This window comes from Nipponia nippon, unplaced genomic scaffold (assembly GCF_047370975.1).
Source record: "Nipponia nippon isolate SJK-2023a ecotype South Korea unplaced genomic scaffold, ASM4737097v1 scaffold_4, whole genome shotgun sequence".
NCBI classification, from domain to species: domain Eukaryota; kingdom Metazoa; phylum Chordata; class Aves; order Pelecaniformes; family Threskiornithidae; genus Nipponia; species Nipponia nippon.
The window spans coordinates 69,290,281-69,317,517 of record NW_028262358.1 but is presented as its reverse complement, the minus strand read 5'-3'; the positions used below and the strand labels follow the sequence as shown (position 1 = coordinate 69,317,517).

At 36.4% G+C, this 27,237-nt stretch overlaps 1 protein-coding gene across 1 annotated transcript in view; it reads right to left on the bottom strand.

The window, feature by feature from the left end:
* The window catches only part of TRDN (triadin), a 239,576-nt gene that overhangs the window by 5,142 nt on the left and 207,197 nt on the right, over positions 1-27,237 (bottom strand). Inside the window, exons 33-39 of the mRNA XM_087774851.1 lie at positions 26,144-26,161; positions 24,402-24,449; positions 23,502-23,522; positions 19,722-19,748; positions 18,617-18,652; positions 18,366-18,410; positions 17,373-17,420 (exon numbers count right to left, since the gene is read on the bottom strand). Of these exons, the coding sequence (XP_087630977.1) occupies positions 17,373-17,420; positions 18,366-18,410; positions 18,617-18,652; positions 19,722-19,748; positions 23,502-23,522; positions 24,402-24,449; positions 26,144-26,161 (243 nt within the window). The remainder of the gene's footprint in view (positions 1-17,372; positions 17,421-18,365; positions 18,411-18,616; positions 18,653-19,721; positions 19,749-23,501; positions 23,523-24,401; positions 24,450-26,143; positions 26,162-27,237) is intronic.

Sequence of the window (27,237 nt, the reverse complement as noted above, 5' to 3'; positions counted from 1 at the left end):
CTGAGCTTTTTCTTTGACAAAGACCCCAAAAGAACAATGTAGGTATATTAAAAAACAAACAAACAAACAAACCAACAGGTAGAGAAAAAAGGTTTTCTTTTCTTGGTATAAAAAATCTTTTCTTTAAAAAGTGTCAGTATCCTAGGAGGCTAGAGGGGCAATGTTGAGGGCAGAAGATATCTTTTGTGTCAAGGGTGATGGGTCTGAGACGGGAAGCTGTGGTGGAGACTGTGACTGCTCAAGTAAATAAAGTGGTCTGCCATGGTTGGAGACCAACACTAATCTAGCAAAGTGCCTGGGCCAGGTGATTCTTGGGGTGACTGGAATTAAAAATAGGTGATGTACAACTTGATCAAAGAGCTTGAGGAGAAAAACAGACATAGCTGTGTCAAGAGATTGTGGCCAAGTAGCTGGAAAGTGATAGGGCAACCTCATGGTAAGAAAGGAGACAAGGGCTGGAGATTAGGAAAAAATAGATACGAAAAAAAAAAAAAAGAGTAAGTGTTACTTTGTGGACAATTTGAGAGTGGGAAAGCCTGAAGAGTGGAAGTAAGATAGGATAAACACTGCAGATGGGACGGGAATAAGAACAAGGGGACTAGAAAAGGCAGGATAGGTACAAGAATTTTTCAGATAAGGAGGAAAAAACAATCATACTTTTTCCAGGAGAAGTGTGTAAGGGGTGTGAGGCTCAAACACCTATGAATATTGCAGCATACTGTCTTCCAAAGCCAGTGTTTTGGACAATCGCTCTGCTGTCAGCCAGAGCTTTGTTTCAGCTCACTCTGAAATGAAAAGTCCCTATTTTCTTCAAACTTTTTTTGCGGGTTAGACAAAATAAAGCACAATGCTTCATGGATTTGTCCTAATATTAAGGCAATGTTTATACACGAGTAAATGAAGCAGATTCCTTTGCTAAAAGATTGAACTATTTTGGTACATTGTATTGTATGTGAGATCTAGTAGATACTGTTTTCAGAGTACAAGATTTGGTAAGCAAGGTGCTATACTTCCAAGGAGGAAAGCATTTTCAGGTTTTGTTTGCTATTCAAACTATTAAAAAAGTGGGGTTTTTTCCATACTCTCTTTGTAGATTGCTTCTTATTTATTCTCCCGGTTGTCCTGGTTGTGGCTGGGATAGAGTTAATATTCTTCTTAGTATCTGGTATAGTGCTGTGTTTTGGATTTAATATGAGAATAATGTTGATAACTGATGTTTTAGTTGTTGCTAAGTAGTGCTTACATTAGTCAAGGACTTTTCATCTTCCCATGCTCTGCCACGTGCAAAAGAAGCTGGGAGGGATCACAGCTAGGACAGCTGACCCAAACTGGCCAAAGGGCTATTCCATACCATATGATGTCATGCCCAGTATATAAGCTGGGGTGGGTTGGCCAGGAAGCGGCAATCACTGCCTGGGAACAGGCTGGGCATTGGTCAGTGGGTGGCGAGCAATTGCATTGTGCATCACTTGTTTTGTATATTCTTTTATCATTATTATTATTTTCTCTTCCTTTGCTGTCCTATTAAACTGTCTTTATCTCAACCCATGGGTTTTACTTTTTTTTTCTGATTCTCTCTCCTATCCCACCGGGGTGGGAGGGAGGGTGAGCGAGGGGCTGTGTGGTGCTTAGTTGCCAACTGCGGTTAAACCACACCACCAGTACAAAACTACCCATTTATAAAAGAAAATTTCATCAGCATGCCTTGCTGGGATGGATCGTTTATATTTTACCTAATCAAGCAACCAGAGCTTTGACGTAGGCATATTGCAAATGTTTGTGTTATTTTTTATTTATTTATATATATTTTTGGTAACTACCTCATATATTGTCTTTCTTCTTCATTACTGATGAGATTCACACTTCATGTAAACTGAATGGTCTGTCTTTATCATAATCTAACTTGTTAAGCAAAACAAAGTCAGTTGCCAGTATAGAAGGTCTGTGCAGGAGGAAATGGTTTCAGAATGATGCTTTTTGCTATGTGCTCTTTCAGTGTTTCCCTTTCATGTTGTCCTTCTTAAAGTTGCTTTATCATGTAAACCTGAGCTGCAAAACATTCAGATGAAAACTTCATTCAAACAAATACCAACATCTTTGGAACTGTGTCTGTATCAGAATCTGCAATGGTGTTATAATACAATCCATAGCCAGGAGAACAATCTGAATTTAGGCACGCAAATAAGCCTAAAAATGCATCCCATTCTGCCTTTGCAGTTCCCACATTCAACGTGAATACAGAATGTGTCTTTTAAAATGAGGAGGGTTCTCACTTTCAATGTGTTGTCTCATATATTCAGGGCAAATGTTAGCAAAAAAAGATGAACAGTAGGAGCAAAACATGTGGTTTAACACTAGCTGTCTTTTGTAAGCTTAGCAGAGACAAAAAAAAGCCTTATATCTGGCCTTATGCTTTTGTTTAGGATGTACTTTATGAGAATGCATATAATTACTTAAATTTCCTTATGTGTATTACTGAGGAAACAAAAAAAAGTCAATGCTGGAAAAGTATAGAAAAGTTTTTTTAACAAATTGCTATTAATGCTGTTATATAAGGACATCTGATACCTAAGACTAATTCGTTTCTGAAAGGCTGGAGGAGGGGGTATTTGCTTCTTTGTTTTTCACTTTGTGAAAGGAAAGGGCATTTTTTTCCCCTCACAAAAAGAGAGAAATCTTTTAAATTATTTTTGATCTTTTAAAATGATTTTTGCCTGGATGGAAATCCGTTTGGAGTGAGAACAGCCAAGATGAGTTCCAGAAAGCAGAGAAACAACTCCCACCTCCCTGGATTCAGGGTTTATGCGAAGCTGTTGAGGTCTGGTCAAGAGGAAATGCTAAGTACTTTCCATAGATATCCAATAAATTATACAAATATGCCATGGAGCTTATGTGTGCTCTCGATCTCTAAGTGGCATGCATCTCACACAGAGGGCTGGTTTCAAGAAATGCGAGGAATATTGCAAGAGTACTCTCCTGGTGCTTTCAATTCTTCAGCAGAAAAGAGGAAACCAGCCTACTGAGGTTCCTTTGAATGGCAACACAACCCTCTGGTGTATCAGCCATTCCCCCAGTTTTGTGTCATCTGCAAACTTGCTGGGGGTACACTCTACTGCATCATCCAGACCATTAATACAGATGTTAAATAGAACCAATTTTCACTCCTGGGTTACCCCACTGGTTACTGGCCTCCAACTAGACTTCCTGCCATGGATCATCACCCTCTGGGCTTGGGAGTTTAGCCAGTTTTCAATCTACCTTGCTGTGTGCTCATCCAGCCCATACCTCATCAGCTTCTCTATAAGGATCCTATGGGAGACAGTGCCAAAAGCCTTATTGACTGCTCTTCCCTGGTCTACCAAGCCAGTCATTTCATCATAGAAGGTTATCAGGTTGGTCAAGCATGACTTTCCCTTTGTGAATCCATGCTGACTATTCCTGATCAACTTCTTGTCCTTCTTGTGCCTGGCAATGGTTTCCAGGATTAGCTGCTCCATTACCTTCTCAGGGATCAAGGTGAGGCCAAATGGCCTGTAGTTCCTTGGGTTCTTCTTCTTGCCCTTTTTGAAGACAGGAGCAACATTTGCTTTCTGCCAGTCCTCAGGCACCTCTCCCAATTGCCATGATTGTTCAAAGATTATTCATTTTGCTTTGAGGATCTAGTTTAACATTTAAAGAGCTAGAATGTAAATTACATACTATTTGTTGTTAATTGTTCTCTTTAAGCCTATTGAAAGGAAAAAGTAATAGGTAACAGGTAAAAGACAACTAGCTGACACAAGTTCTAGTAAGGGACTAGACACTAGAGAACAAAGACAATCCCAAAGCCACAAGGTTGTTGGAATAGTTAAACAGTGATTTTCGATACTGTTCCATTTCCACATGTTCACCTAAGGCAAATATACCAGCAGAATTGACTTGGCTGAGAAGCAGCAGACAGGTTCACAGAAGTCCAATTACAGCCCAGAATCATAGCTAACTTTCAAAGCATGCACATTTATCATATCCCCTACAGATACTATTATGGTGTCATCCACAAGTCCTTTACCATTGCAAATAGATTGACTCTGTGTCTCATCCCTGGCAAAGGCAGTGAAGAGTTAAATCCATCTGTATATGGTATAAATCATCAATTTATGTGAAGCTGTATAGAATATTAGCATCAATGTATGAGAAAACTTCACTCTCAGGTTTGAATATTGCTTAACAGGTGGTTACAGTTTTTTGCCTTATGGTGGCTTATATTGGTTAACAGTCTTTATTTACTGTCTGGGCAGAGAGATTCACACTCAGCCATTTACGTTTCCAAAGCATGAGAAAGCAGACACCGATGAAGTGACAATAAGATCCAAAATCTCTTCCCGCTGACAGAAAGATTAAGAAAATGCTGGGAAAGAGAGGAGTTTTAAATTTGTTTAAATAAAGTTACATTTGGAAAAAAAAAAAAAAAAAGAAAAAGAAAAAGATCTATCTTTAACTGAACCAGAAAGATCCTTCTGCACGTATCCAACCTACCTCTAAAAGCTTCTCCTAGGTACCACGAAGTTCTCTCTGGTTGTGCTACTCAAAACCACCTTGCCATGCTGACAAGGCAATTGTTGTACCACAGAGTATCCCTCAGGTGGAGTAAAGAGGATCTGAGAGCCACTAGATCACCAGAAGATTAAATCTGGCTCTCAGATCACCAGAAGAACCTTCCATACAAGGGAATAAAGGGGTCCTCAACCAGAGATTCTCTTCTGTGACAAATCTGGATGGGGAAAGATTTTCATGAGAAGCCCAGTCACCAGAACAAAGCCTATTAATCATCTGGCAGCTCATTAAATGAACCCTGTAGTGGAAGAGACACTATAAAAGCTCAGTGCTAGGTAAGCACTGGCTTGTTCATTTACATCCTGCATATTTATGCCTTTATAGATCCTTAAATCCTAAGCAGTCTATTTTAGAATTGTTTCTGTGCTCATTTAGCTGAAGTAGTTTTTTAAGAAAACTGATGAATATGAGGGCACTCCATCCCTAGAGACGTCATGCATCTTAAAAGTCAAGGTGCTGGAACACTGGAAAAGAGTTTGTCTTCAATGCATTGATCCAGAATTTCCAAAGGATGAGAGGCTCTAGCTCCACTTAAGCAGCATGCCTGGTTTGGGAATTGGTAATTCAGGGGCTAAAGCGGAAAAACAATTTTCATTTCCTCTTTTAGCTGTGTGCAGTCTAGTTGGGGAAATATCTAAAATCCAAGGATGCCCAAGGACCTTGTGATAATTTTCATGAAAGCTTCTCCTGAGTTAATATCATTTAGTATCATTTTAAAGAAGACTAAGGTGTAGCTTGCTACCATTCAAAGCGCCAAACTACCACTCAAGTGCCTACTCAAGCAATTCATGGGAGTTCTGTGTAAGGAATTATGGTGATCCAAACAAACAAATAAATATATTTTTTCACTATAGTCTTTTTTAAAATTAATCTTATAAGGAAAGGGCGTAGAAAATTCAGAGAGGAATAAAATTTACTAATCCTAAAGAATGTAAAAGTGTTCGTGTTTATGTGTTACAATGGCTAACGTCTCCTTTCTACAAGGCTCCGATAGCTGCTTTTAAGGCAAGTCACCAAATAAAATATTCATTAAAAAGCAATAGCTTTTAGCAATAACAGTTTGGTTATTAGGAAAAAATTACAGGGAAACAATTTTTATTACTGATGTTTTCTAGTTTGAACCAAATTTCTTTACTCAGAGCCTTTCTGAATAGAATTAAACAATTCAACAAAGCACAAAAATTCAGGCAATCATAGCATTACAAACAACTAATGAGTAAGAAATTCTAATTAAGAGAAAGTATTAACAATTGCACTAATTTCTTTCTGATTGCTTCTCAAGAATGTGCATACTGTCTTTTGGTTCAGCAATCAAAACTGAACCAGACAAGAACAAAGAAAACTTGTTCCAATGACTGGGGAGCTGAACTTTTTTTCACTTACTAAAGGGCAAGGAAGAGTAGCAGGTATTTTCCCCTTTGCTCTGCTTCTTTCCCTATCAAACAATTTGGGCTCTTTCCCTTAACATTTCAGTAAAATTACAGTATGACAAACTGACCAAAGAAAGCACAGGGGCAGATGGGGAAGGGAAGTGGTGTGGAATCCTTGCTAAATATCACAATTTTTTGCCTTCACACTTTCTAACGCAAGTATATAAGTCTTTGTGCTTAGCTGCACTGTGTAACTGACATTCAATTAAATCCCATTTCTCTGAATAGCAAAGATGAAGGTGGAGGGCCTATGCAGAAGACCAGATACTGTTTTCTTAAATTCACAACATGGTCCATGTTTAGATACTGCCTATTCAAAACAACATGGTTTGCTTCAAAAATGAGATTTATCTTTTTTTGATAAATCCTTTTCAACTCCTTTCTTATTATTTAGCATGCTGTACAGGCACACTACTGCCATTCTCAGGAAGTACAATGCTTAATGGGAAGGAGGAGGGGGAAAAGAAGAGGAGAAAACTTTCATACATCCATTACACATCAGCAAGAAATATCATTACCACTTTAAATTAGTTCTATATATCTAAAAACATCCCTTTAAAATGAGATTTTTCTAGCATTGTATAGACAATGTGTAGACAGTAAAGGGAAAAAAAGAAATTGTTCCATGAGGATACTTCTTTTGCATCTTATTTTGTGCCTTGAATAAGGAAAGAAAATGAAGAATGGTTGGAAAGTATCTCTTAAAGCTACTTTCAAAGTGTCCGTGATATAATGCAATTAACTGCTCATCTTTGCAAACACCATGCAAGTTTTTACATCCATTTTAGCAGGGGGTCTGTCAGATAATAAGTTATTTAATAAAAAGGTACTAAAGGTGTTGGAGTAGCAAAGTTAAATACTAACAACAGCATTGTTATTACAGCCACGAGAACTCAGATCACATGTTCTCTGTAACGGCTCTTTTTCAAGCATTGTGGGACTGCAAGGTCTGGAGAAGGTAAAATAGTTATACTTTAAAAGAATAAATACACCTCCTCTCAAAAATAGTGCTCAACAGTGAGCAAAAAACACCGAGAAGATTGTTCCATTTCTTAAGTCTGTCTGCGGTACCAACACACTCAGGAAAATTGCTAAAAAATGTATCAAATCAATAGCACTAGAAGGTCAGGCTGGTCATACTTAACGTCATTAGAGGAGAAAAAAAATCACCACAGTAAAAACATATATAAGATCCCAAGACCAGAACCGGTTAAAACCAGTTATGATTTGTTACTTATCAAAGTCAGTGCTCTTTTTGAAACATAACAAAAAAGCTTAATGAATGAGATCTTTATTCTAATAAAACCAATTTCTACAATAAAAGGTGAAACATTATTTCTGTCTTTTAGCTTGAATGTGATAGATGACACCTAACAACCACTTAAGGGAGCAAAACATTCTGTATGTTGCTAACTGCCTCTTGCATTGTCCAGTAAGAAGGCTTAATGGATAAATAAACTGCATGTTTAGAGAAAAGTGTTATATTCCATGCTATGGTCACTGCACACAAACCACGTAACTCTCACATAAATGTGTGAATATCCCCAAAGCGTGACATTCCCCCCAAATTCATTAAAAAATTCTTTTTGTTAGCAGTAAAACTATGCAAGATATAACAGTGTGACACATGTGGTAATACAGACACTTCCAACAAAACATAGCAATGATCAGAGTACACAGTCTTTACAATTTTGCTAGCATTGAGCTTTCAAAGGAGTCTGGTACTGACATTATGTGTTTTATTAGTGAAACATAGGAGCAAACAAATGAATCATTCAAGGAATGATATTTAATAGGGACCAAAAATTAATGCAGGCCTGATCCAAAGTCTATTAAAATCTGTTGGATTTTTTCACAGTCTGCAGTAGTAATTACATCAGATTGCAGTGGTAATTACATCAGATTGCAGTGGCATTTGGTGGGTAGCAATACAGAATTGGATTTTATTGCCATTGCTCAATAAACAATGACAGTGTCTTGACAGGATGCACTGTCTGCTGATCCTGTACCTTAGGCATGTTGACGTGACACGATCTCTGTCAACTCATTCCTGTGGCCAGCATGTTCAACTAATGCAACTACAACATATTGCATTAAAATCATCATTTCTAAAGAATTGTCAGTCACTAAAAGATTGGTTTAAACTTTACATACAAACACATTTATGCACACAAAACCCATATAAAACCAAAGAAGAAGGTTAAAACAATTAGGGATCTTATTATATTAACAAGAATGGATAACACATACTGGAAGTTAATACCAGATACTCATTCAGCTGTGAAGGCATGGGATGGAGAGAGGAGGGGAGGAGAGAGCAGAGGAACAGTGGATAAGTCAGTTAAGCAACTAATGATAGTGAAGCTGGTATTTGAATGATACAAGTACTTTGTTTCAGTTATCATTCTAACTGAAATCTTTATTAAATAAAGGCTTTTTTGGATTTGTATAATATTAAGTGTACCCATTTATCTTCCTCAGTGAGAACTTTTCTACTGGGAGCAGCAGCACTTCTTTATGACAATAAAAACTCAGGATAGAGGCAGTGCTCGAACGATGCTACTGAAAAACCCTGACAGGCCCAAATTCATCCTGTTTAACATCAGACATAGAGGCACTACCTTCTGGATTTAGCTCTAGCCAATTCAGACTTTGAAGGGATGAGTAACTCATTGGAGAAGTTCCTCTTTCATTGACTATGGAACTTGTACAAATATGCACTTATTTAAGTGCTTATGATTAGGAGGATTGAATCTGTGCCCGTGTGCTACTTACAATGAAAAATGAAGCTAAATTAGAATGTCTTCCTCACCCTGAATTTGCACAGTTCTAGGAACAAGGAATAACAGAAAGAAACTGTAGGAGCTCAATAGGCTGGCTTCTTTAATATATTTCACAGCATCTGCTGTCAGTTCTGGTCTCACTAATTAAGAATTGCATCACATAATTATGATTTGTCTACTGGATTTGACTATACTGATGATAACATGGAAACATGAACTCACTCCAACATCAGCATGTATGTTTTTCAGCTGATCAATGTTTAAAAACAAAATCTGTGTTGATAAAAATGCAAGACAGTTGCTCTGTCCTCTAAGCAATGTCCTTGTGAGAAGAGAAGGAATATGACATTGGAGGAATTACTTTTCTAAAGTTCAAAAGGGATTTGAAGAAATGGCCATTTATCTGGAACAAAGATAAATAATCTCTGACTCAGAAAACTGTTGAAGAGTTACATTTTTTACAGAACTTTGCTTCCATGGGATATGTCATGGAAATACATAATATGTACTTTTCTTCTCTTTTCTTGCATTGTGATTTAAGAAGATAACACCAGTCAAACTAAAGGGCAAAACCAACTTAGCAGTGAGAAGCATTAAGATAATAGTTAATGATATTTCATTTATGGCAAAATAATTAAGAGATTTATACTGAGATATATTTCTTTTTTGTTTGTTTGTTTGACTTGGCACAAATGTAGTATATATTTATAAATGCTTGGAGCCACTTAGTTTAATTTTAGCAAAATGTTTTGACCCAGTTAAGAGGAAGGGAATGAAATCATTGTCCAATAGGCAGAAATAATATTACTAATTGGATTCATTTTGCAAAGTTAGGCAAATCAGATTCTCATTACTGGATCTAAAGCAGCATGTTAAAAAAATAACACTTTTTTTTCATAGTCTTTTTTCCCATAGGCTGCGACCCTCATGTGTTGTTTAATTAGACCAATTTATCCCTACATTTATAGTAAATATAGGTGTGTCTCTAATAATTTGCTAGGCAAATCATTTTTAGGCTTAGCATGTGAAGTAAACAATTCATGAACTAATTCTAAAAAACCCAAGTTTTGACTACCTTCTCTGTTGTCAACTTCTGCTCATCCTTCAACTCATTTTTTCACCAAAGATCCCTCTTTATTTTTGGACGTCTCCTGGGGGTCTGAGTTTGCTCTTAGTGTATTCCCTGGTAGAATTTTGCTCATTCCCTTTTGATGTAAACAATCATTCCAAGCTCAGAGGGCACATTATCAAGTATTATGGGAGAGGTTCAATAATATATGTGGACCAAGATTTAGAGTGGACTTCAGACACCTTGAACACGATTTAGGTTGAATGACAGCACCTACATTTGAAGTCATGTTCACAAACCAGGTCTTCAATGGCAACAGAAAATATCCCTCCATTATGGACTGCAAATCTGTCCAGGTACTAAACTTAGTGCTGTACATGTGCATGAGCCACAAGAGCTAGATAAATACATTACTAGATGCGCCTGATAGTACAAGAATTAGACCAGAATTATTTCTACAGTTCTCTTCAATGTTTTTATAAATGATCTGGACACAGGAATTGAATGTACATTAAATATGTCTGCAAATGATACTAAATTAGGAGGCACTGTGGACTCCATCAAGGGTAGAGAGGCTTTACAGACAGATCTGAATAGACTAGAGAGCTGGGCAATCGCTAACAGTATGAAATTTAACAAGAGCAAGTGCCAGATTCTGCACCTGGGATGGGGTAATCCTGATTATACATACAAGTTAGGGGATGAGAGGCTGGAGAGCAGCCCCACGGAAAGAGATCTGGGGATTTGGGTTGATGGCAAGTTGAATATGAGTCAACAGTGTGCCCTGGCCGCCAAAAGGGACAACCGTGTCCTGGGGTGCATCAAGCACAGCATAGCCAGCTGGTAGAGGGAGGCGATTGTCCAGTTTTGGGTGCCTCAGTATAAGAAGGACATCAAACTATTAGAGTGTGTCCAGAGGAGGGTGACCAAGATGGTGAAAGGTCTCAAGGGTAAGACTTACGAGACGCATCTGAGGTTCAGCTTAGAGAAGAGAAGGCTGAGGGGTGACCTCATCGCAGCCTACAACCTCCTCACAGTGGAGGGGGAGGTGCTGATCTCTTCTCTCTGGTGACCAGTGACAGGACATGAGGAAATGGAATGAAACTGTGTCAGGGGCAGTTCAGATTAGACATTAGGAAAAGGCTCTTCACTGAGAGAGTGGTTGGTCACTGGAACTGGCTCCCCAGGGAAGTGGTCACAGCACCAAGCCTGTCAGAGTTCAAGGAGCATCTGGACGACGCTATTAGTCATATGGTTTAGTTTTAGGTAGTCCTGTGAGGAGCAGGGAGTTGGACTCGATGATCCTTACAGGTCCCTTCCAACTCGAGATATTCTATGATTCTATGATACACAAGGATAGAGAAAGTATGACTGTCACCACCATTTTAGAAGCAAAGTAATTACAGCTGCATTTTATCAAGGGCTTGATGTTGCTGATGCATTAGTTGTACTCAAAGCATATCTTGTAGACAGGAATTGTTAGGAAGTTTCTGGATCCTAATGAGGTTTTTGTAGGAACTGGGCACTAGTCCAGCAGTTTTCCCTCTTTCAAAACCAGGGATGTAGGGGCCAAAAAATTCTGTGCTTGTGTGGAAAGGTGCTTTATGAATGTAAAAACCTTAGGCTTTATGGAACCTGTTTGACGGACTATTTGGGACATTAAAATTGTCTAAAATAATGTCTTGGGTCTGACCTTATATTTTTTAACAGTGGTTTTCACTGTTGATTGGCAAAGACTCTCTGCTTGTTAGTCTTCAGGACTGATCTCATGGATTTTAGATGAGAGTCTTTCAATGTGGTCTATAAAGCACATTCATGGTTGTGGCACAGCTAAAGCTTACATAACAATAAGAAAAGGTTCTCAGTAATTTGAAGACTGAGCTAGTAAAGTTCAAGTGCTATTAACATATAGCTAACATTTAGGTGCTACATAGAAATCAAACAGAATCAACCTTTCTTTTGTTACTGCGTTGATTACTGTGAAAACTTAAGATTGTTTATTGGGGAGGTGGACTTTAAACTGAGTCCAGGTAAGTCTCATCATAATGCAAAGCTGGTTGAGAATCTCTCTCAGTAATTCCTAGTTGTAAACAAATCTTCATAGAATCATAGAATGGTTTGGGTTGGAAGGAACCTTAAAGATCATCTGGTTCCAAACCCCCAGCCATGAGCAGAGACACCTTTCACTAGAACAGGTTGCTCAAAGCCCCATCCGACCTGGCCTTGAACACTTCCAGGGAGGGGGCATCCACAGCTTCTCTGGGCAACCTGTTCCAGTGCCTCACCACCCTTATAAGTAAAGAACTTCCTTATACCTGACATAAATCTACCCTCTTTCAGTATAAAGCCATTGACAAACATCTTGACAACAAATAAACTCAAGGTAAGGTAAAAGAATTACCAAATATAGCCGAAGACAAAAAAAAAGAGATTACTTTAAAGCTAGAGATAGATGACCTCCCATAGAAGACACAGCAGGAACCCAGAGATTCTCCCCATGAAGTTCTTTTTGTTTCAAAAGATAAAACTTATCCTTTGGGCATTTAAATAGAATGTCTGTAATTCATAATTTAGATTACAATGTCACTATACTGACAGGCTATTTATAAGCTTATAATTAACATAAAAACTGATGTATTGTTCTCATTTGTGGTGTGTATTTACAGATTTTGAGTTTCAAAGCTTATTGTACTCTATAAGAAGTTTTCCAGTGACATTTAATCAGCTTCACAACAGACGATAAAGATTTTATTTTACCTAGCTTCCACAATATGTCTGATATTTCCTCCTTATATGGCTTTTCTATGTAGAAACAATCAGGAAGATTAATTTAACTTTAAAACGGGATTAATTAGGCACTCATTCAGAATTAAAGCGGTCTCAGTGAAATTTTCATCAATTCAATTTCAAAATAGGTTAAACTAAATTAAATCAAAGTCAATTTAGTTCTTAATAAGTGACCACTCAAGCATTTAGTACTGTTTAAGTCAGCTCTTTAAATGTACATCTCTTGTTAATGCACAGTATGCCTCTGGTTAGATAAGCCTGCCGAGATTTAGTCTCCAAGTATTTCTTTAAAAGTGAACTTCAGAATAGTGGAACGACTAACACCAAGTTGTTGGAAAGCCTGCATATGCAGCCTTCATCCTCCATCCTCACAATTCTAACAAACATGAAATGTTGAGACATTCCTGTATATCTGCAGAACAGAGGCTGTTCTACACAAACGCTCTTGCAAGCAGCCTTAGTGTGCAGCTCATCCTGCTCTCATGCTGAGCCTTTGTGCTGCAGAGTGATGAGCACCCTGGAAAATCTTACTGAATGAACATATCCTGTATAGACACAGGTCTTGTAAATGAATGAGCACAAATATACAAAAAAATCTGAAACTTCTTAGAGTGCCAGTTCCTTCTATTATTTTCCAGCCAATGGCACACTTTCTTATGTCCAGAAAATACAACATTAGTATTAGTGATTTATTGCTGAATTCTGGTGAAAAAGAAATGATGAATCTCTAATATAAATTATCTCAGAGATGCTATTGCTGTTTTCATTATTACTTTCAGAGACACAGCTGTTACAGTTAATGGTCCCTTCCTTAATCTATATTTCTATTTTGAGAAAGGACATCGTATCTTTTCTCCTCAACATTTTTGTTTGGCTTCTTTGATCTAGTTGCATTCAAATGATCAGCTTCAGGAGTATGAGTTTATGCAGCTGAAGTTCTGGAAGAAACTGCTGACAGAATACCAGAACTATTGTACATCTGAGATACACAGACTGTCTGGGTGGCAAGGAGAGTAGAAAATACAGTACTTGCAGTTAGTCACCTATCTATTGCCTTCTCTTTTGAATATTGTGCATTATTTTTAATGTAGTTCAATGCTTCTATTTTATAGAACAGTAGCAATATGTTTGTGCTTAATGAAATTGACAAAATCTGCAACTTCAGAATAATGAAAAAGATCATATTTTTCTCTGAAGTCTTCAAATGCTTTAGAACTAGGGAAAAAATAAAGGAAAGTGGTCTCATTCTCTTTCAAAATAATGATCCATGTCAAAAATCTTACACACTGCACTGCTGACAAGTTTACGTTTCCTCAGTATTGAGGAAACATCCTTGATGGTCTCTCAAATGGCTCTCATATAAAATCTCACATTAAATAGAACTTTCTGCTTTTGCAGATTTGGAAATCGTCTTTGCATTAGAAAATATATTACAGGAAGACAGAAAGTGCAAAGCAAGAAAACAACCTTACAGTAATAAACCAACCACTATGTGCTAATACAGACATGTAATGAATTAATCCACTGGAGCTGCTGATGTTTTCATGTGGTGATCACTATGTGCCACTGAATAGCTTTTGCTGATAATATGATAAATGGTTCCTCTTTATGCTAGAAAACACCTCAGAAACTGTATTGCTCTCTATCACTGCAGAAACAGAGGAAAGATCTATCTGAGAAATGCTTTTTTGACAAAAGAGTTAGCATAGTATGTTCATATAAATGGTGTTCCAACTCTGTTTAATGATAATGTTAGTTTTCCCAGAGGTACAACTTCTTTGACTAGACATAGAAGTTCTCATGTCCAAGAAAATTTTAAACCTCTAATAATGTGTGAGGGTAGATGCATGAATTACGTAAGGCTATTTAAGACACATCTATTTGCATGGAAGTTAGCATGACTAGTTTGATTTCTCTTGACCTTGAGAATAAACCACACATTTCTCTAATTTAACAAATAAATTTTTATGGGATTAGTGTCAATCTCATTATTTCTCACTTGTCATGCTCTTCCACCACAGCCTCTCTTTACTTCTGCCACATTTGCATATCTGTGGGCTTAGATAAGAGCACAGTAAAAACATCAACCTCTTCAACCAACTGTGTGACAAATGCAACACACATTGTTGTTGATTAATTTAGATTTTCATACTTTGGTATAAGCCTTGAAACAAACTAGGACTTCTATAAAAGTATACAGCTGTTCATATAAAGGGTATGGTAGATAGTCCTCACCACAGAGTTGAATTTGTACACTCCTCAAATTTTATTCCAAGAGTTGAAAAATCTGCTTCTGTGTGCTTGCAAATACATTTGTTATAAGATAGAAGGAAAAAAAATGGAGTTCCAAGAATTCCCATTTTTTTTTGTCTGGGTAACCAGTTTCAGTCTGGTTACAAGTGTCAAATTTGGCTAGTAGGACAGGAGAAAGAGGGAGAAAGAATTCTAAGTAATTGCTTGCAGCTCTACAGGGAAGTGAAATTTAGTGTCTACTGCACAAATCACCATTGTTTATGAAAGGTACGGTACTGCTTAACATTCTGTTTAAATGTGGAGCAATCTAAAAGTGAATATATATACAGCTTTTTAAATTGCTTATTTGTCTTTATCTGATTGCTTTTTAATATCAGGGAAAGACTGAAGGACTCTGATATTCAAATCTAAGGACATGTGAATCTACTCTATTGAGCTTTTGAAAGCTGAAAGAAGATTTACTATTTTAATTTTTAGATTAGCTCAGAATGTGTAAATCCTTTTCTATTTCCGTTTATCAGCAAAAAGTATTACCATTCAGCGCACTGGGGAACATGCACTGGCTTCATCTGCAAACAGAACAGGCAAAAGCCTGTTCCAACTCAAGTGTGCATGACTTAGGATTTGGTCTCAACTTTTAAATTCTCAATGTGAACAAATACCAAAGAGCAACATTCATAAAGAGAAATCACTTTGATGTTTTTCTTCCAACCTTTCATCCATTGTCTGAAAACTAACGTAGTCTTTTTAGTGGACAAATAATAGTTTGAAAAGACTTACATAGTAAGTTCTGTTTGCAAAGCCAGTTATGAAGAGCTGTTTGCACAGAGCTGTTTATGATCTGGGAAACATCCAGTCAAGAATAATTGCACAATGATAATGTACAATTAAATTAACCAGTCATAACAATTACTGTAAATGAAAGCCACAGTAGCACAGTTTTTGAATGATGTAAAATTTGCAGGAGTGTGGTGTGCAGGAGAAAGTCCACTGGCAGACGAGTTTTAGTACCTTCCTGTTTTACACTGAATTTGGAATTTTGCTCCCTAAGATAATTCTTTTCTCTCCTGGCAAAATCTTTGGTTTAACTTACTGGTTATTTATTATGATTAGCACTACTTGATCTATGTGAATTCTATATTAATAAAATAGTAATAACTTTTTTCTAGCATAGATTTTACCTTCTGTATCTATCAGTAAACAACAGAATCGTTAAAAGCAATTAAAGTCTATATCTGACTCTATAACTCTGTATTCCTGATTAAAAAAAAAAAAGATGAAGAAAAAAGCCAAGGCATTCTTATATGTAAATGTAGTTGCCCTTGTACAACAAAGTCTTGTGAGCCATGTGTACAAATATTTTCGTACAAATATTTTCATACAAATACACATGCTAACATTTGGATGCTTGATCTCAGCATGTCATTTGCATTTTCTCTTCCTTGATGTTAGACTGCTCTGTACTTCTTTTATACTTGGCTACCTTTTTATTATTATTCAAATATTTTAAGTTTATACATATAGATAAATAGATATTTCTAAATACACAGATACATGTAACTACACATATATTATACATTTTATATCATGTGTATAGGACTCTAAAACATTCTACTTATGGTAAAAGAGGTAAGAAAATTGTATACAAGAAAACTATCTGGATGACTAGAGGTGAAGTTCTTTCCTCAGTAGTTTAAGACAACAAAGTTGCACTGGGAGGATCCATATTAATATTTAGTTTGTATTTTCTGTGTAAACCAGTTACACTTCACAAGTGAGATTAAAGACTTTGATCCTTGTCTGTCATGAATCAGTGCAGTTCCACTGAAGTCATAGGGATTGATTTATACTACTCAAGAATCTGGAACATATTTTTATTTTTACCATAAACTAGAAAAAACATGGAGCTAATCGATAACACAAGGCAGGAAGATTTCCTCCTAAGATGCCCTACCTTTATTCACCTTTTTTTGGAGGGGGCACACGGTGATGGGAGATGATATTTACTAATGTGAGAGAAAATAAATTGAACATGCTTCTCCTTATGTGGTTTTGTTATGGAACAGGTTTTCTATGAGGAGCATATATTTGTTTTGAATAATGCACTGCCAAATTAATTACAGGCCACTTGGTTTATAAAGTAATCAACTGAAAAGATGTTTAAAAGTTTAAGAAGGTGGTAAAGCAATACCATTTTAGCAAATCATTCTCCACAGGAATAATATTTATGGATTTGATTTACTTAGCTTGCTTCATATCTTGTCCCCTAGACTTGAATGAAAGATGTGAAAAGATTGCAAGAAAGATCTCCTTTACAAAAAAAACCCATAAAACAAAAACCACAACAACAACACCCCCTCCAACACCCACCCCCCCCCAAAAAAAAAAAAAAAAAAAAAAAAAGGAAAATTTGGAAAGCAAAAGGAAGTTCCTTTACAGTAAAGGAAAATCATATACCTGATGTCAGGTTATGAAGTTGTGGAGCTTCTTTTACAGGTGGGACTCCTAAAGAACAGAAGAGATGACAAATTAATCTTCAGTTTCAGGCCAAAATATTTAAATAAATTTCAATAAGAAACATGCTAGTTTCTTAGAATCAACTCACAGATAGGAATTTCTATAAAACAGATTGGCTTCTTAAACATGACCTTCCTAGTAAATTATTTAAACATAGAAATTTTATGTCTAGTAAAACCATAGAAGCAAACTGCTTCTAGATACTAGTTTAGCAAACTTGCACCAGTACAACTAACTGTTATCCTTTGAGGTTCCAGGATTTCAATGTACAATGTTTATATGCAAGTCACGGTCTTTAACCAATGTAGAAGAGACATTGATGTCTTAGACCACTAACTTAACAAATTAGTGTAACTTATTACTATTAATTATCTTCAGAGGTATAGCAGAAGCCATTTCTCTGTCTGCATATTACTGTAGGGAAACAATCAAGACAGTGCTGTGTCCAATGGGTTAGTCAGAATACAGGTGACCATGAAGTCTATCTTATGTGTAAAAAGTGCTTCTTGTTATCAAAGTAGTTATGCTACAATATGAAGCTGGTGACCTAAAGCATCACACAAGCTATGGAGATGAACTTAGCACTACCTCACTAAAGAACATAACAGCAGACTAGAGTGGGGACTACTAATCCACTCCTCTGTGGAAATGGTGCAGGTGGACCCTGCAGACAGGCTAATGCTGTACCAGCCAGGGAGGGTCACAGGCAGGGCGCTGCTGCAGCCAGATTGGATGCGCTGATGTAATCCTTGATACTCACGTGCAAAGGAGCCATCAGACATTCAATTACCGGGGATTTATGCACAATTTCATCATTTTGGCTTACTTGCACATATTTAGAAAGACTAACAAAGCTCCTCTTTCCAATCCCATGAAAAAAACTAATGTTTGCATTTTCATTGCTGTTTGCAGAGATTTTCATCCCTTTATTACCTTTGGTTTTTTCATCTTTCAGATGCTTCTTCTCAGTTGCTTTTTCTAAGAAGGAAAAAGTAGCACAGTTTAAGGTTAGTAAATTGACTGCTGAATAGATTATTACCTAGAGTTTTCAAGTAAAATTCTTTGAAAATTAACACAGATCTTTCAGGGGTTGTTTCAAATAGCAATACATGCAAAATTGTAATCTCATATGATTTTTATTGTGATCTTCTACATATATATGCACACGCAGAGTAAATTCCTACCTTCTTTTTCCTTAGCTGTCTTTGGTTTTTTCGTGGCTAGAAAGATTTGCAAGGAAACAGCATTAAGTGGCAGGCATCAGGAATGTGGGGCTCTTACAATAAGTACATTGCACAAAGCTGACCTCCCTAGTAATTTCCCTGGAATAATAACTGTGCTAAATATGTCTCATGGCATGTATACAATGTATCTAATACTACAACAGTGGCTGCTACCCTTAGTGGCAGTAGCAGTTCTAGGCTTTCTGAACAGTCATTGGAAATGGTTTGAATATTGCTGGTTGCAGAGTACTTTGGAAACTTCTGATAAAGGCTTTAGGCACTAGAATTCTGTAATTCCTTAACTACTGCCAGAATTCCCTAATTATTGGTTCCCAAAATACATCAGGGAAGGATCCCTCTGCCTATTGCCTGCTTTTTACCCTCTTTCCCAGAGCAATCTCAACAATCTGAAACAAATAAACAAAAAACCCCAGGATATGGAGCCAGATGGACCTTTAGAACCAGCAAATGTGACCACTCTGAAGTCCTGCAGCACAAGATTCTGATTGATTTGATTTAGTTTATTTTTCTCTAATTGGACATTCACTTAGAACATGTGCTTTTTTTTCTTTTCAGCATCCTTTTCCCCAGCCCACAAACACAGACATTTGGTCTGTGACTCCATTCAACACGGCAGACTGAAATTAAGTAAGGTGTATTGCTTCAGGCATCTGAGCCCATTTCAGTATTCCCTGTTGACTACACCAGAAAACTGGCAGGCTGCCTTCAAATTGTTCATTTTCACTTCATATCACCCAACCACTTGTAATAACTCTTTGTTCAAAGTCTTCTGGTGCATGTGTTATCTGATTAATACTAGCTTGCTCAGTGCTGATCAGCTGTGTCTACCTCACCAAAACATGCTGAAGAAGATGAACAGTGAAAATAACATAATCAGACGATCAGAACAGTCTTTGGCAGAGAACAGCATAGCTGCAATGCTGTCAGTGTACCAATGCTGGTTTACATCAGCATTGTTCATTGTTGATGAAAAATATGCATTGATCAACACTGGTATGTTCATTAATTCTTTCCATAAGATGTACCAGAGAAACGTAATATTTACCTGTTGTTGAGATTTCACCTGTTGGCTCTCCAGGAAAATAATCAGAAATGAAGAGGGAGGCAGGAAGGAATAAAATATGAGGTTCAGTACAATGTTTTTTCAAGGCAAGTAACCATTTAAATATATCTCTTTCATCTGCAACTTTTCTGCAGGATATTAATTTGCAGAGAAATGTGCCTTGACAATGGGCTTGTAGACAGAATTTCACACTGAAAGCTGAGCCCCACTCTTTGAAGTACTATAATCCAGCATGAAATGGTTCCTGCAAATGCAAACACTGTGCCAATCAAAGCTTTCTGGCAAGCAAATATTTAAATAGAGTTCTTTTTAAATGTGCATTCAAGGTTATAGCTGACTATGCTGTTTTCCAAAAAATGTATTCAGTTTAATTGTTACCTCTCTTTTCTTATCATCCACACATCCCAAACAAAGACTGACACTGACCTTGAATAGCTGGCATTCACCCCTGTATAACTGTTTCTCCTGCATTATCAGTTTGCCTTGTCTTTCAAGAGTAAAAGCTCTTGACAGCTGGAAAAATTTTGACTACCTCTTTGCACAACATCTAGGACAAAGGAAGCATATATTCCTGTGCTGTTATAATACCCATAATAATACATGAAAATTGATCAATGCAATGGGATAGAAATTCCCTGGTATAAACCATCATTACTCTTTATAAATCAAAGGAATGAATTTAATTGTGATTTGGAATCCAAGAATTTTTTACACATCGCTAATTCATTAGTCCCAGATTTATTTTAGAACCCAATTTTAAGGAAAGAGAATAACCTTGCTAGCCAGGCAAAACATTTTGAACCTAGAGCTGGATAAAAAAGGAATATGCTCACAAAACATTTCAAGGTCTCTGGTTGAACTATCTCTGTATTTTCTTCATGCTGAGTTTTGGCTTCAGATGAACATGAGGTTCTACAGCTCACACCAAGGTGAAAATGTTTCAGTCAATGTTTTTTCAACAGGAAGATTGAGCAATTAAGTATGGTTTTCCCTAACACATCCCGGGAAACTTTCGTTCAGGTCTTCATTCATAAAGAGACTCATGAATGTCAGTACTCAATACTTAGGCACCACAGGCATCCAGCACAGGCCAGTTTTGCTGCTATTAAATGTTAGCATGTTTAAGTCCTTTAATATTTACATTTATGCTTATGATTATGCTTATACTTGCTGAAAGCTGATACATCACTGCATCGTGACCCATGGATTAATACATCTTCTCATTTTCACAAGAAAAAAAGATTTGTCTGAGGCATCAAATGTAGGAAAGAGCTTCATGCCCTCACTCCTTAACTGAGGAGTTCTTCCTCTTGATAGCAAAACATGGTTTGGTATTACTTCTTGCATGAGTAAGAAATGCCACTAGGTTTGTCCTCTGTTCAAGATAACCTCTCACAATTTGAGAGTCTTTAGTCAGTATACAGGGAGTAAATTCTGAGTTTCATTTCATATTCAAATTTGATATAGGATCAATTGCTATCAAAGACCCTCCTGCATGCTAAAACAGAAATAGTGAAAAACAAGATAGTTACTAGTTACTTTTACAATTGTATGGCAATTCACTTAACAGGTTACAATAAAAAAATATTTGTTGTTAATTTGGGGACTTTTCAAACTCAAACTTGTATTTCTGTTTATAATCTGTCATTCATTTAATGATATGATCTTTCTACTGATTTAACCCCCATTTACTTTTACAGTAAAACTGCATAGGGTGGAATGTGTGAATAAATTTGACCCAGGAAAAGTGTATGGATTTATTTTACATTTCCGCTAGACCTGAACTCCAAAATCAGTGAGTATTTTGTGCCCATGGCTACACCTCATGCTGAATTACATGATAGCTATGTTCATGTTATGGCAAACATACTGTACACCTGGCTGAGAAATATATGAAGCAAAGCTATATAAAGCTCTAGAAATAAAGAAGGCAGTGATCCCACTAAGTGTTCTTCTTTGAGTGGATAAAAGTAATTTAAAATAGATAGCTCTGGTGCTTAAAATCTTGAACTAGATATATTCGAGGATGGTTAACTCAAAATAGGCACTGTAAACAGAATTACTTTTGTATATGATCATAGGTCTGCTTGTTACTGTTTTTGCTTTTTTTTATTTTTTATTTCTTTTCTTTTTCTAAAGGCACTGTTAACCTTTATAATGATTTCAAGCAGCAGGATATAAGCTCAAGAATGTGCTACTAATATCCCTCTGCAAAGGTCAAGGGAAAATATCTTGGCTGTTCCTTATATTCACAATATGCCAGGGTAATATAGCTCTTGATAAAAAAAAAACATTGTAGGCAGTGATTTTGAGTTAAAATGATCCTTATTGCAGAAAGCATGAGGAATTAGTCACTTAAATCTCTGATGGTTCTCTAATAGAAGAGAGTGCCATCAGTGGGTCTCAGATAAATCAGTGCAGAAGACATAAAATGTCAGTGAACAGATCCAGTGAACATAAGACTAAACAAATCTGAATAAGGACATCAAACAGGGAAAATTTACTTAAAATACTGGCAAAAAATGGAAATAAACCCACCAACAGCTTCACAGGAAGTAATAATTTTGCAATGATGACTTAAAAACTGAGCACTGCAATTCAGGATTGCAGGAGATCCTTCAGTGTTGGCACATTTCAGATGCTTCGTGTTCCCCCTTTCCCTTTGTTCAGAATAGCACTGTGTCTTCTGACAGGTGTTTAAGAGCGAGTATTCATCTTGTCTAACTTCAAGCATCTAACATAGGAGACTAATTTAGGAAGCTTAATGGAATCAGTTTGCCTTGTCTTGTTGTCAGCTTCTGACCTGGAGCAGGAAGAGGTCTGTGTCTCATGGGGCTTGGCCTTGGTTTTGAATACTCTTTATAGATTACTTTGCATCAGAATAATACATGGTTTGGTCTTGATGTGTCAGGCACAGTACAAAAAAAGAAAACAAAGATCTTGTGCTAAAGAGGCTACAAAACTAATTAATCAGTGAAGGTCCATACTTCAACATTTTCACAATTCAAAACATGCAGTGTAATCAAAGCATGCAGTGTAGACACTATCCTTCTGATTGTTGTGTGATCATGATTTGCAGTATGTAACATGCAATGACTTTCCACAATAAGCATAGATACCAGTCTTTATCTATTCAGAAATCTTACTGACCTTAGCAAGGACATTATCCAATGACTTCAGTGGAAGTCTTTGTTATGCAAAAAATTCCCCTTGAATCCTCCTTAAAACCCATCTAAAATGGAAATATTCCTTTCTCTTCTTTAATTTAATTTAATTTTTATCAAAGTAGGAAAAAAAAAAAGCATATTGAAACAAGGCCAAGAACATGCTTAGTGAATTCATGAAATAAGTCATTTCCAAATGGCAAAAGAAGCAATGAAATGGTTGTCTAATTCAGTTAAGTTACATGCCATTTTGTTATTTTTAATAAACAGTACATTTGCATAAAGATAAATCTTGTGTCTACACTCATCTAAAATCACCAGAGCATCAATTATATTACTAGCATAATTTACTTTGCTTTTATAAAAAGTAAAAATTGCAAGCAGAGTTTGAGTGTTGCAGCTTCACAATATTAAATTATAAATGTACTTAGTTTTGGTGTGTTCGGCTGTTACTAAGCAGACTGAATACAAGAGTATGTGTAGTATAAGCAAGAAAACAGCATTATCTAACATGACAAAATTGCAGAAATGCAAATTGAGACAACATGCATCTTAAAAGAGGGTTTATATTCCATAGGAAACAAGACATGACACGTACTTGCAGTGTTTTTCAGTTTGACTGGGAAGTAAAAGGAGGAAAGAAAAATGGTCAGAAAAGTCAGGTGCAGCATAATACTGTTATGGTGGAGAATGGCTTTATTTGTTCTATGTATTTACTACATATCAAAACATAATTTTTAGTAATCTCACAGTAATTAATAACAATCTAATGATGGATAATAAAAGTAGGGATGTTCTTATCTACACATGACAATTGCTGTGCTGTTAAGGATGAATAATACTAAAAATAAGAATTTTAATTCTTCAGTAATTTCCTTTCACGGAGAAGCATGGATAAGATATTTTTTAAACCCATGGTGAGTGCTTCACAGTGAAACTGAATAGTGCTGCTTCCTATACCTGCAGTAATTTTGCTCTATCATCTTGTACAAGTGAGGCTGCATAAGAATTATGATATGCAGACATTTATCATAGACGATGGATAGTGCCAGGTCATGATCTGAATAGTATATCGTATAATAACTGCTATGGAGGAAAATTACACTGTTGCTGGTCCTGAGAAGCTGACTCATACAGGAAGGCTGTGAAGTCCAAATAAATGGCAGATACCCACAAATAATTAGCAAAATGAAGCTATTTAACACAAGCACTTTCAGAAAATGGTTCAAATTCTTTGCTGGCATAACTCTTTGACATCAGTGGAATTACAGAAGCAGAAATTTGACCTTTGATATATATGTGTCCAGAAAATGACAACAGGCATTGCAAATATGTACTGTGTTGCCTTAGCTATGGTATGACGTGTCAAGACCATTCTATACAGCAAAATAGATCAAAGGGCCATGATTTTGACATTTGTCATATGCAATTGTATTTTGTAATTTCTTTAAATAACAATTTCAAAAGTAATGAATGCATAAAATGCAGGAGTGCCTACCTGGTTTTGTAGATGGAACATCTTTTTCATGTCTGACTGGCTCATGCTCTAGATAAAAGAAACAGCATAACAAAATTGCTTTTAAGTTACGTTTTGTATGTCTTTTTCTTTTTTAACTAAGAAGGATTGCATGTATATTTTTCAGGAATAAGCATTCATTTTCTCTTGCTGCATGCTGTTATTTTGGAAAAAAGCCACATGGCTAGTTACTAACAGATTATCCACTGAGGCATCTGCCACAAAATAGCAAAGTTCAGCAGTACTGCACATAGCTCTACACATATAGCTACTATTAATGTTACTATGAGTTACGCATGTATGTTAAGGAAGAAGTCAGTTAATAGGGAATCTCCCCAATTTCTGAAATGTAATTTGTATCTCCTCTCTTTTTTTGTTATTTGAAAGGAGAGTACAGAGCAAACTCAGCAACTATTCACTCAGCCTTTATGTTGTTGAGTCAGACATACTTGAGCTGAATTCCCAAAGTCTCGAAGACATCCTATTCCATATGAATAAATTATATCTAACTGTGGAAAATTAGAGAACTAGCACTGCTTGGTAGGCAATGCAACTTTTTTTTCCTGTTCTCCTTTCTAATTATTACTGGGAAAAAAATGAGAATTTATGTTAGGTTGCTGGAAATAGAAAAGATGAAGAATCTTTGTTTTAAAAACAAGGTCTAGCACTACATAATTTATACAAAAGTTACACCTGCTTAAAAGGAATTGAAAAAAACCCTCACCACAGATCTCATAGCATAGTGGCAACTATGCCAAATGAATGCAAATAGGGGCCACAATACGTTTTAGAGCTGAGGAATCAATGGACAGCTACGCTGGTGTTGTTTACAGGTGATGTTTCTAACAACTAAAAATGTGTGCCTTAGGTTCTTTTTGAGCAAGAAGAAGGACACAAAAGTGGGCTGTAAATTGGAAAATGTTCAAAATGTGAGTAGCCCCTGAAAAAAGAGCAATATGCCTCAGCCTTTCTGCTACTTAGATGAATAATTGAACTCCTAGCAGCTGTGATTTCAGGTGAAGACATATGCTGGGAAATGCCAAGATGAAGACATGATAGGGAATTTCAAATGGGAAACAGATGTATGAGGTGTGAATTAAAATTTATGTCAGTGAAGAGTGATATTTTTCCCACATCTGGGCTTTTTTTGAGAGTGGCAGTATTTGGGGACTTAACTGAATATTTTTTTTTTTTTCACATTTGGACTTTACCTTGCATGGTGAAGGCATGAAATATATAGAAAGTTAACAAGCAGGCTGCATGGTAAGTTAAGGTATGGACTCTCTTTAGTTATTTTTGACTGAGAAAATTTCTAGATGCAGTTATACTAAAATAATAAATGATAAGGAAGAAAGTGTGATCATGATGTCTTTATTTTCTTAATTCAGCAGAACTATTTATTCAACCCAACTAACTGTTGACAGTGATTTTAAAAAGCTTGTCACTCCTGTATTAATTTTTTTTGTTGAGACTTGTGATATGGGAATCATAGAATGAGCTGACTCCTGTACTGAAGAAATTGGTTATGGTAAATGGACTTTTAAATAGCAATGACAAGACAATATGTTAAATGAAAGTAATGGAAGGCATGGTGATAAAGACACTAAAGTTTTAAGCAAAACTAGAAATTGCTAAGGGACAGTTTCCATATGCTAAAGTTAGAAAAGCCACACATATCCAGCCATATTACAGGAATTTTTCTGATCAAGGTAGGTACCACGTACTTGCTGGCTTTGCCTGGACTACAGAAGACAAAAGAAGGTAAATTGTGATATTTAGATATAAAGACAAAAGAGATCCTACTTTTTTTTTTTTTTTTTTAATATTCAACTATTTTCATGGCAGTCAGTTCTCACTTGTTCTTAGCTTCCTCTACTCGTGTAAAGATGCACAGCATTCAGGCCCCTAAAATGCAGGTAGGCTCTAACATGTTTAGACCTTTGCAAGTCCCACTAGCTATCAACTCCTGCTGAAATAATACAGTATCCTGTCATTTAACACAGTAATACATTTTTGAATTCCAGGACCAATTCTCCCTGTGTAACAGTGGAAATCAGAAGTAGCTCCAGACCAGTCAACAGATGATTGGAAATTTTGGGTGGGATTCTACTCATTTGCAACATCAGGAAAACATTTGTCTACACTTTTAGTCAGGAGAGCGCTAGTCATCTCCAGAGAATAATTCATATAATTATAAAACATTTGTTAAAGAAAGATAGGATGACTTACCCACTATTTGAAGTTGCCTGTTTCAAGCTCAACAGGTATTTATGTGAAAACTTACAAGTTCTTTTTGTAGTGGCTTACGTTAAGATGACCAACCTGCATTTTGATGACCAATACTGCATTTTCAGTTTGGTTCCGACAAACAGGAAAAAGACTTGGCAAGCACCTGACTCAAATAAATCTTACAAAAAGTAGTCAAGTCATGATATTTCTAGCAGTTTTGTTTCCAACCACTGCTAAACCACAGTTTGAGCCTTCTGATTTTGCTCACAAACTAAGAGTGAAGTTTAGCTACCCCCCCGCCCCAAAAAAAAGTTGAATTTAGGTGTGAAAATCCTGTAAATTCAAAGATGTCATTTCTTCCTTCTCCAGACTTTTTTGCCTATCAGAAATTGCTAACTCATTAAATGTTCAGGTTAGAAATACATTGAAGCATTTTGCAGTATTTTCTCCAATTCTATTAACAGAATCATAATTTAAATGGTTTTGAATAAGCTACAGCAGTTTATGATCAGATAAAAATTATCAAAACTATATTTTTAATGGATAAACAGATGGAGTGCTGTATAACAACACTTCATAGTAAAATGAT